General features: G+C 33.0%; 2 protein-coding genes across 2 annotated transcripts; both read right to left on the bottom strand.

Moving 5' to 3' along the window:
* Window positions 1-1,329: 1,329 nt before the first annotated feature.
* Window positions 1,330-6,302, bottom strand: LOC126657577 (uncharacterized). The gene is made up of 7 exons (XM_050352286.2): window positions 6,029-6,302; window positions 5,462-5,547; window positions 4,475-4,621; window positions 4,231-4,339; window positions 3,479-3,602; window positions 2,851-3,121; window positions 1,330-1,834 (listed from the first exon to the last, which is right to left on the bottom strand). The coding sequence occupies exons 1-7, from the start codon at window positions 6,153-6,155 to the stop codon at window positions 1,727-1,729; spliced, it is 972 nt and encodes a 323-aa protein (XP_050208243.1). The 5' UTR covers window positions 6,156-6,302; the 3' UTR covers window positions 1,330-1,726.
* A 1,313-nt stretch (window positions 6,303-7,615) lies between these two features.
* LOC126655785 (uncharacterized) lies at window positions 7,616-11,069 on the bottom strand. The gene is made up of 3 exons (XM_050350083.2): window positions 10,822-11,069; window positions 10,266-10,436; window positions 7,616-8,297 (listed from the first exon to the last, which is right to left on the bottom strand). Exons 2-3 carry the CDS (start codon window positions 10,383-10,385, stop codon window positions 7,830-7,832), a joined length of 588 nt encoding a protein of 195 aa, XP_050206040.1. The 5' UTR covers window positions 10,386-10,436; window positions 10,822-11,069; the 3' UTR covers window positions 7,616-7,829.
* Window positions 11,070-12,145: the final 1,076 nt, after the last annotated feature.

A 12,145-nucleotide genomic window follows, 5' to 3' on the forward strand; every position in this document is an offset into this window, starting at 1 on the left:
AAATGTAATGACTAAAATATTAAAAATGACCTAAAATGCAAATTTGGAATTATAAATGATTTGAGAAAAATTAAAATAACATATTACAAGTTAAAAAAATTGGATTGATCCTTTATTCAAATAAAAAGATATACAACCCATCTGTAGGTAATCTGTATGTTTAAAATTTGAGCACAAACATTACGATTCTGACAAGTAAATTGATTGAAAAACTAATAAATGAATCGCACACTGCCCAGTATATTTTATTATTTAAACAGTTCAATAATTTTCAGTTCTTACTGTTGTATCCAATTTAAATAGATTAAACCGTACTTCCTGTTTTTACAACTGTTTTTACAAAAAGATCAAACCGTACTAACACTACCAATTACTGATTGAACCGTGATTCGATTTTTAAAAGAATTCATCGGACAGAAATATATCTTCAAAGAGTGGAAACTATGTTAACTTTATGTCTATCAAGCAAACTAAAATATATAAATTGAAACACACTTAGTATATACTTTTTAAAAAAAAAAAATACGAGTCATAAACAAATTATAAAATGAATATAAATACTAATTATACTTTTAACAATTATATTAATGAAAGAAAATTCAGAATCTAAAAGCTTTGTTGGACCAGTTAATCAAATAAACGTCACAACTCATGCCTCCACAGTCAATACTTGAAGAGCTGGAAGTTTTCTTTTCTTTTTTTCTCATTAAATAATTCTTCCAACAGCTTAAAAAATTAGATGGCCAAACATGACCATTATATTATAGCATAATTAAAAAAAAAACTTGCCTTAGGGTTCATGGGCACAAGTAAAAAATTATCAAGTCAATTCATTTCACTTTTACAAGCAAAAAACAATGATTTAAAAGGAAACAGCATTTATACCACCTAATCACAAGATCAAACAACACTTCAAGCATTGACAAAATCAAACATAAACAAAGGAATTTCTTTCCTAGACCGGCTCCTTCACAGATTTGTCTCAAAACTATATTATTTTTAAATTATGAGAGTGGTCCATCATGAATCCGATCTAGGTAAAAAGAAATTCCGAGAACGAAACAAAGTACCTCAAATCACATGTTCTTTTGTCTCCTGCCTTGTGTCAGCTTGCACATGGTATCATACATAGTTGGTGATGGTCGCTTCACCTGCCTGCATACTTATCAGCAAGGAACACTACAACACTATATGGCCGAACTAGTCGGTGTGCATATCCATTTAAACAAACAGCAACATATCATAGGTTAACTAATTTGATTAAGAGATTATACATATCCATTTAAACAAAAAACAGCAGGGAATACGTAATGTAAGAATGACAAACACTTTGTGCAAGAAACTGTAACTTAAGATTGCCACACACATTTTGTTACTTGTCCAGAGAGTAAACTTTTCGTTAATAAATACAGACATGATACAGATGGAAAAGCATCTTTTGTTAGTAATTTTCAGTACACATTGTTTCAGTTTCTCTTTACCAACACCAATTGAAGTATAGTAGCAGTACCAGAAACTTTCCACGTATAATCGGACACTTCGTTATGTGATAATTTGAACGACATCAAAGTGGTACTTTTGGTTCTTTCTTACCTAGTGATCCTACGAGATAGTTTGCACTCAAGATATTCAAAGGCACAGTACGGACTGACCTACCAAAATGGAGTAGCAATCCATCTCTACAGTTTGTTATTCTTGCAACCAATGACTTGTCGCCTCTTTTAAATCATAGAAGACCCAGATTTTTTAGCTGCTGAACATGCTCCGGTGGAAGAGGTGGTGGAGACCAATCAGATTCTGTCATCTCACCATCAACATCCTCAACCACATATTCCTAACAAAGGAAAAACATAAATCAGCTAGAGTAACAATAATAGCTCAAGTAAGACTTACAAAGATAGTGACATGAAAGACAGACACAGTCAGTTATAATTTATATGCCAAATGCCAGCCCAAACATTTTAGCCAACAGTACAACGTCAAATTTCCATACATCATATCACAGAAAAATTGTATGATAGAGAACATACATTCTAAAGTTTCAAGTTAAATATAAATAAAAAAATCCATTGCAAGTTTAGCAATTACAGCGAAGTAGGATTAAGCTGGAAGGTTCTCCAAAGAACAATTTACAATGCCTAGGCTCTATTGTGCAGAAAGATGGTGGAATCAAGGACAGCATCCTTCATTGCAATAAGGAAGAATAGTTGAAGTGGAGAAATGTTGCAACAAACGTACACGACCACAAAACACCACCCAACTTTAAGTGGAAGTTTTACCAGACCATAATTCAGTCAATTATGATTTAACAACAAGAATTAGATGTTGAAGAAATAATCGGGGCAAAATATGAGAGAAGAAATTAAAAGAGAGAGCTAAAGTGCAAAGATAAAATAAACAATCAGTTATAATGTTGTAAAAATAATATGTATAAAAGATTAGTGCGACAAAAAATGAGATAAGTGCTAGCACAGACGTGGAGATAATAAAAACGGACCGGAAGATGAAATGATAGTATATGTTAGAAAGTGGAAATTGTATCTTCTATAGACGCTCAGGGAAGCGACATTGGAATTGTCTAAGCATGTCGAGAGTGTATTGTAAACCAGAAGGTGCTTCAGTAAAAATAAAATAGCCTGCTGAGGTTGCAGGGATACAAATGAGAGACCTCGATCAAGGGGAAAACATGCATTCAACTGCTATCTTGAATATGTAAAAATAAACAGAGTTGAATATAAAAACAGAAGTCCATTATTTGAACCCAGTTGGTTTAAAAGGCTAAATTAAGTTGAACTTAATGCAGAAAAACCCATGAACCTATGTAGATTGAAAGGCAGATTAGCCACTCACTTTTGTTAGCATCCTTTTTGCAAGTATGTGATAGTGCCTCTGCCATATTCGTTGTCCAACCATTGTAGCCACCAACACGCTATAGAATATGCCAATAACGGTAAATAGTCCCAGCACAATCAGAGCCATTATAAATAACAATGGTAGGCCTGCTTCACCAGCACCTCCCAAACAACCACATTCGCTAGCAGCACTTGCACAGCTCTCAAAGCAAGTGGTACAGTCAGTCCACATACAAAGGGTGCCCGGTAAATGGCAGTCTGCACACATTCTGGGAAAATAAGAAAAGCAAATGGACACATAACTCGTCAAAACTTAGACCAATTAAAATCAATAAATAAAATATAAAATGAAAAATATATCCCATGTGTAAGCATTACTAAATATAAGCACTGTCCTTTAACTAATTTTTTTCGCATCAGAGGTATCCATGAAGATCATCCTATTGCCATCACACTAACAAATTACATAGAAAGGGAAGAAGATAGAAGATTGTCCCAAGTCTTGATGATTATTCAGCACTTAAGGAATCATCAGAAACATGAAAAAAAAAGTCCGATAATTCTTGTCATTCCCATAGAGTTATGCAGATCGTCTCTTAAGAAAAGTTCTAGGAGTAGAGTTATACCCAGGCTGACAGCAACATAGACATAATTCTCGACAAGGCTGAGCCAAATCGCTACGAACTCTTCGATCATAACAAGTAATGAAGCATCCCGATAGCCCCAACAAAGCAAAAAACAATAGTGCTCCTGCACAGCAACACATTTATGTAAGAAACAAGCTATCCACATACTCTAGAAAAACGTTAAGAGTTAATAAAGGTTTATGAATCCTTAATATTGAAAAAGGTCTGAGATTGATTTATCATTTAATATGGAGCACAAATGTTTTGTGAGAAAAAGACCAAAGAAAGTTTACCCAATTTGTTATAATATATGTTAAATAATAAATACTACTCCCTCCGTCCCAAAACAATAGTCCACTTTCCTCTTTATTTTTGTCCCAAATAGTTGTCCATGTTCCTAGTAAATCACAATTTATAATGTTGTTTTTTCCATTTTACCCTTATTTAATTTAATGCCATTAGTCTAAAAAGTAAATTAGTCATGACATAAAGTTGAGAAAAGTTAAAGCATTAATTGTGTTTCTTAAACTATGTGAAAAGGAGAAAGTGGACTATTGTTTTGGGACGGAGGGAGTACAAGTCAGTGGTGCAAATCCTTCACAAGTAACAATAGGGATCCAAACTACCATTCACAATGTCACATATTTGATAGCAGGGTCCATGAATAATCAAATATTACATGCAGAATTATGATAATCTGCAACTAACTAAAAGCATTATAATGACAGTCAGTTCAGATTTGAGAGTTTTACCACATATATAATAAAAACTAAGCTCATTATCAAAGCCCCATGCATGTCGAAGCCATGACTGCTGATAGCTATCAATTAAATACATCAAGTATGCAAGTGAAGCAATTACCTGCAAACAATGAACATAAAAATGTATTAATAAATTTTTTGAATATAAGTATAGGACAGAAAACCATAATACTGAGAAAAAAAATAGCAAGCAAAAGAAGTAAAGATAAATAAGATAAGGAAACTGATGACCTACAAGCTGAACAGCCAGAAATATAACGGCAATGTCTCTGGTCACAAAGAACCGAAATTTCATGGTACGCCACTTTCTATCAGCAGCAACATGAACTCTTAAGTGGTAAGGGGCCTTGCAGGTTGTGCAATGAGCAAATGCAAACCCTTCCTATAAAATTTACAGAAAAAAAATTGCAATAAAAGAAAAATCAGAAACAATTGACAAAGATTAGTATAACATAATCAGATAACAACTATGTAGAAGAGTTACAATCATCTCAAATTAATAATTTGGATCAGCCAAAATCAACATCTTGTGCAATATGTGTTGAGCTTTTCATTTTCATAGGTAACTGATTTCTACAGAAAACTGAAAGGAAAAAACCATTACCATACAGAGCAGGCTGCATAAGAAAATCCTATAAACATGTCCAAAGCTAAATGATATGGTCCAGTTTTAGAAAAGATGAAACAAAGTTAAAATTATATATAAAACAATTCATGTAAATCCACCACATGGAGCGATCAAAAAAAAATCCACCGCATGGAGAGTGTATTGGTATCAAGTACACCTGCGAGGTTTTTATTCAAGCTGAACTACCAGGAGCTAAGATCAGTAAATCAGAACTAACATATTTCACATGTGCATATGATGTTATATACAGCAAAAGAAGCGGATGCCAGTATGCGACATTTATGTAAATAAAGATGACACGGCACTTTAATATTCCAAATCAAGTGCCTCTATATGCGTTGCACTTCAAGTAACAAAAAAATGGTGCTATAAGCAAAACCTTTTTAAACAATTTACAGCATGGATCAAAGTACCAGCTCCACAGCATTTTCCAATTTAGATTATAAATACAATATGACTATTCATCAGCTTCTCCAAATGACTTGGTAAGCTTGTCACAATTGAACTCACTTCACGATATGCAATACTACATGCCGAAATAAATACAATAATTCAAAAAGTGAATACTATAAAGTTGAAGATAAAAACCATTACCTTCACAGCTCGCCAATGATCCAAACATTCGCGATGCACATACTTAGATGTTCCTTTACATTTGCATGGCGCAATAAAATCCCTACCTAAAGTATGAAATAAATACAATCAGCCCAAAATGCTCAACTCAGTTCCAAATTCCAAGACCTACCAATAACATATTTATTGATATATATATAAAAGACTAGTTTCGAACAAATTGCAGAATCTCAATTTCCTTTCAACATGATTTCATTTCAGTCCGAATAACTAGTGACTACGAATTTTCCATCTTTGCGAGATTGACTAAATTGAATTGAATTTTTGCAACTTCTTGAGCATTTTGAAGATGAGAAAACTATTCATTAAACCCTAATGCAACAAAACTTTAATAAAATACCACATTAAGCTTCAAAAAAAAGTCCATATTTTTTCAATTAAAAGTCAAATTTGTCCTAATTATAATTAAAACAAACAAAATGGGGATAGCTTAAATTACAAGTGAAACAATTTCTCAATAATTTCAACTTATGCAGCCACGAGATTGTATAAATTTATAAATAATAACAGTAGTAAAATAAAAATTACCGTCAGTTTCGAGGCAAATACGACACTGAATTTGGTCGCCGGGACCTGCTTCGAGGTCGATCTCTGTAGAGTCAGTGATCGGAGACGGAGGGGTTAGAAGAGAAGATCCTTCTGCATCATCCGCCATTGAAATTTTTAACCCAAATTAGATGGTTTTCTTTCTCATTAATTGATAATTTCTATTGAATTTCTTGACCTTTTTGTTTTGTCTTCCCGGTAAATTTTGGTGTTAACTGTTCAGAACTCATAAAAGAGTTTTCATGTGAAAGAGAGTGCGATCTTTTGAGCAAAGGATCAATTCACTCCTCAATTTGGTACGAAATATTAAAAAGGTCATTTTAGAAGTTTTTGGGCCAAACTAACCCGCAACTTATGTTTTCGTATCAAAACACCCAAAGAGTGTGGGATATTATTTCCCTAAACTATGTAAAATCGGATCAATTCACCCCTCCTTTTTCAGCGGAAACTGCTCCATTCGACTGCTGCACCCATCGAAAACCGCCGCTGGAATTTTTTTTCACCGGAATATTTTCCCCGTTGAAGAGCAAAGCAGACCCATCTCTGCTGACGTGGAACTTTAATTAGAGAGCAGGTTTCCACTAATCATAATTTATTTTGATTAATTATTTTTTAATACTAATTAATCAAATTAAACTCTAATTAATTTAGGGGTTTTTTGAATTTTTTTTTCAAAAACATCAGTTTTTTTTTCAATTCCGGCAACGAGGAGGAGCCTCGTCGCCGGAAAAGAGCAGTTGATGTTCCTCTTCTTAGAGGAGAAGCGACAGCTCCTCGGAGTTCTGCTACTCGTTTTGGCGAAGAGTAGATGAACAGACTCCGATGTTCATCGGAGAGGATGAACAGATCCATATGGATTTGTTCATTAACAGACTAAGTGGGTATGTTCTCTTTCGGTTTTGTCGGAAATTTTGTTGATTTTTTCGAAAAATTTTAATTTTTTCGGCAAAAGGTTATTAATTGTTTTTGTTTTATGTAAAAGGTATTTTTTAACGGTTTTTAATTTTTAAAAATTATTAATGATTAGTACAAATTAAATTAAAAATAATATAATTATGTGTTAAATTATGGGGGTTAATTTGATATATAAAGAGTTGAATTAAAAGGATTGATTTTTTTTAATTACTATATATTAATTTAAATTTTTTAATAAATTAGGACGATTTTAAATTTTTTGGGATCAAGCCCATTTTGGGGGGAAAACACCATCAAAATCGGAAAGTGTGTCACTCTTTTGAGTGAGAGTGGAGAGGGAGATTTAGCCGATTTTATCAAATTCAGGGTAAAAATAATATTTTTTTCCTATTTTTGACTTTTTTATACTTTGTGTTAAGTTGAAAGGGTAAAATGATCTTTGTTTGAAAACTTTTTACTTCATAATTGGACCCATGATATACTTGGTAAACCATTCAATCGTACATTTGACATTGCAAACACAAATTCTATATTTCATCTACTTGGCATTTTGGGTTTTTTACCGTTAAGACAATGCAAGTATAGACAAAAAAAACGTACATTATAAGAACAATTGGAAACATTAATTGGAATTCATAAAAAAAACAAAAACAGTTAATTGGAAAAGAGATTGATGATTATTCTACAAAGTAAGTAAATGTTTGACATTTTCTCGAATTAATCATTGCCGCAGCTCACAGTTCTAAAGTATTCTAAATCATGCAACAGAACAGAAGACAAATTATGCATAATAACATCATCCTACAGTACATCCTCCATAAAGTTAGATAACAAGTCCCGGAATGGTATAATCCGACGAGCCTCTAATTCACTTCTTCCTCTTTTTAGGAGGCTGTAGGGCTTCCTCGTCTTCATCCTCCTCATCTTCATCTTCATTCTCTACCTCCTCAACCTCATCCTCCTCGTCTCCCCCACCGTCATCATCATCGTCATCTTCGTCGTCGTCATCATCGTCGTCGTCGTCATCATCTTGCTCTTCACCATCTTCTTCCCCGCCATCATCATCTTCCTCTTCTCCGTTCTCTTCAGCCCCAGCACCTGCTCCCCCATCTGGACCCTTCTTTGGGTTGCTTTTATTGTTGTTAGGGTTGTGGCCGACTCCATCATCAGAAGACAATTCTTCTTCACCTTCTCCGGATCCCCCATCTCCGTCTTCATCATCATCATCATCCCCATCATCCTCATCGTCATCATCTGCATCAATTGGCTTCACCTGGCCGATTGTGTCATCTCCATTCATTCTAGGTTTGTTAGCAGGCAACAATCCAATGGGATCCTGAAACAATTTTGCATAGAACATTAAGCAAAAACCAAATAAGCATCAAGATTCAAAATGCAGTAAATCATAGCATATCATCAAAATTTCTGAAGACCATCCATGTAAAGAAAGACAAATTACAGAATATCTACTCAGGTTGCAGCTGAACCTAGAGATCTACTATATAACCATAGTCCATCTCACTTAACCTTAGCGGCTAGACCTTAGCAGCTTATATCACTTATAACATATGTTGCATGGAAACTAGTTGAGCCCTATATTTCAATGCTATGTTTTCGGTTCTGGAGACACTTGAGAAACTCCACAAATTTATATTTACAATCTATTTTAGTTTACGACAGCTTGCTACAGGCGTGGTTCCAATTAAGACGGTATGTGAAGCTTTTAAGAGGAAAGAAATCATCAAATTCAAAGATAAAGTAAGAGCATTTATGAGAATAAACTATCTTTTTCTCATCTTAAAGAGAATGGAAAATCATTTCTTTGTTCCATAGTTTTCATAAAGAATGAGAATATGATGCCGCCACCAATAATAAAAGGAACATAATGCTTCTGTTAACTGAAGAGAAAAACATGCATCAGCAACTTTAGGAAAATTATTCAGATTATAGTGTGAGGGGCATCTTCTCCCCCTTTTTCCAATAAACAGATAATGGTGCAGATGCTCATACAAAAAATCTAGGTTAAATTAAAATAATCCTGCTTGAAATAATTTTTCGTCGTCTGAAAAACACTTTCAAATTAGTCAATAAATCTCCCCTAAAAATAAAAATATTAGTCAAAAAGTTTTTTTTTTTAAAATTGAGATCCTATTTGGCATGCTTTTTCCAAACCAGTACATAATTATTTTGTTTCTTTAACTTTCAGCTTCTTCCAAAATAACTTTTTATTGATCAAAAATATCTATTGATAAAATAAAATGCTAAAAATATAAAAGAATTTGAAAATAATAAAAAATTATTATAACTTCAAATCATCAAACCAAACTCACTACATTTTAAATTCCTTTTCTCAAAATCTAATTTAAAAGTCATTTATTTAATAGCTCTTCTCAATTTCAAACATCAATTTTCAAATTTTGTAAAATCTTATTTTGAGAAACACCTTTCTGCAACTCAGACACATCTGCTAAATAGATATTTTTTTTCAAAAAAGTTAATTTGAGAGAATTTTTTTAAAAAATTTAAAACAATAAAAGTAATTAGAGCACTTTAATTTTTACCCGAAACAGTAATTCCAAACAGTACAAAAAGAATTAAAGTGAACCAAACCACAGAAGTCAAAATTTTCTGCACACCAAAACAAAAGCCAAGACAGTTGTAATAAAGGACAAACAATGACCAAATAGTCCAAAAAAAAAATCTCAATTTTTTTTGACAAAACAAATATGAAAATGCCCAAAATTAATCACCCTCCTTTTTTAAATCCAACAAAAACTCAAACTATTTTTAATTCTTAAAAAGGCCAACAAATCATAAATTCAAATATCTATCTTATTAAATTGTGACCGACCGTATATATAAAAAAGGATCTACGTAAAGTATATTCTTATCCTAAGCCTCGAGGTGCTGAACAACAACAATGTTGTGAGTATTTTCTGGTTGACTTCTGATTATTTTTCTTCTAATGCGACAAAAAATTCAAAACGGGTAATACTAAAAAATTTACCATACCGCCGATCACACGTGTACTCGTGGACTTAAACAAACATTAACTATGGTTAAATTTTACTGTCAGATCCGGCATAACTTTATCCAAGGCGCACGTTAGCTTAACCTGCACCTATATTTACTAAAAGCCCAAAAAAGCTAGACGCACCGCAGAAGCGCATGTTAGCAAATTAAAACCAAATAAAGCATTTCCACACAGACAGAGGCGCATGTTAGTATAATTTAACGGGAAAAGTAAAATAGATTTGTAAAGCAACGGAAAAGACAAATAAAAAATGCGTTCTGTTTAACTAACCATAGCATTGACCAAAGCAGAAAGAAGCAAACGAGCTGCTGCTACTGCTGCAGCTTCACCAGCGCACGTTAGCGCACCGTTACCTAACGTAACTGTCACTGGGCCGTAGCTGGTCTCCATTTCCGTTTGCCAAAAAGGAAACAAAATTATAAAAAAGAAAAAACACAAAACCTGCACAAAACAGGAAAAACGAATTAACGACCGTTAGATCTACTCAAACACGTTAGATAAAAAAATTATATTATCAGAAAAGAAAATTATGAAATTAAAAATGTTATGCAAGTGCACCTTTTCACAGTAAAACAAAATAAAATTAGTATACAAGAAAAAACTTTCCGGTAAGAGAAAAACCGCCGATGAGTCAATTTTCACAAAACTTAACTAAAACAAGTAAAATTAAAACATTTAGCTACAGGTTCACTGCAGAATTCAAATTTGTCTTTAAAATTCAAGAATTAAAGCTAAAAATCAAGCAAAACTAGCACGTGAAAAGCTAAGAAACGTTAAAAAGAAGAAGAAGAAACTACTAGAAAGGGAATTATATAGAAAAGCTTACCAGAAGTGAAGATCTGAGCAAAAATGGAGCAGATCTGTGAGTTTCAGGGGCTAAAACCTTGAAAAACAAGCTTCAAGAGCTCCGTTCATTTTGGACCGTTGGATCGTGATCGAAGAGACAGAGATACCGCTAGATATAAGGGGAAAAAAACTATTATCTCCAAAAAGGAAGAGAGCGTACTGGTGAGTTTGGGTGACTGACTCTCACTCTCGCTCACTGCCCGTAATTTCTCAGTAAGGTTTCGGGCAGCTTGGGCAGAGTCCTCCTTATCCTTATAAAGATGTAAAAATCTTGGGCCTGGACTGACCGGGAAATACAGAAAACGACAAAACCTATTAATTAATGGTTTTTCTAACACTTATAATTAATTGATTTTTCTCAAAAATAAAAATTAATTGATTAATTATAATAATCATATTAAACATATGGCTTTTTGTTGAAGTCTTTTTTGTGTCGTGTTATGTACTCATCTGGTTTAACTTCGGGTTATATATTAGCAATAACCCATTTTCAGATTTTTAAACTATATTTATTTTGTTCATTCGGTTTTTAAACAATTTTTTGACAAAAATAACGCCGTTTAGAGTATCAAATTGTATTTTTAAAAATAACAAAACAACGTCGTTTTATCGTTTATAGACTTAAAAATAATTTTTCGCTAAGTTAATGGATCATTAAGGACAAAAAATAATTTAAGGATCAGATTAACAGAATAGGTATAGCTTATGAAGTGATTAGGGTCTTTAGAAGTATTTTTAAGTTATGCGGTCGTTTTTTAGTGATCCGAATCCTAAATCTAGTCTAGAACATCGTGCAATACTTTATTCTTTAAGTTGTAAAGCGTAGAAGTTTGATTCGATTGATTGCTGGGTATGAATGCTGGCGTTTGATTCGAGGGGTTGTTTAAGTCCAGCGCTGGACCGACAAACCCAATAAGACAAAAGTATGACCTCTTGTTAAATGTGTTTTCAGGTTGTAAAATATTAATTACCGGTCCCACATAAAAGATACTCCATAAAAGTGTTAGACTTTCACTTGCTTCTCTTTTTATTTGTACTAGTACGAAACCCTCGCGTTGCTTCGGGCGAAACTTTTTTTTTAATTTAAATACAAATCAAATACTATAGTAATTATTTTTACAATTTCTGAATATTGAAAACACAAAAATTTTAATAAAATTAGTATAATTATAATAAAAGTTTGTCACATTCTGCTGACACAAATGTTTAACTCATATTATTTTCATTCCAATATTAAAAAATAATTCAATCTAAATGCTATTTTTAAGGGAGATCCATCACTGGTAAGTTGAAGAGATCGAAGG

The sequence above is a fragment of the Mercurialis annua genome, linkage group LG7, assembly GCF_937616625.2.
Source record: "Mercurialis annua linkage group LG7, ddMerAnnu1.2, whole genome shotgun sequence".
In the NCBI taxonomy this organism is placed as follows: domain Eukaryota; kingdom Viridiplantae; phylum Streptophyta; class Magnoliopsida; order Malpighiales; family Euphorbiaceae; genus Mercurialis; species Mercurialis annua.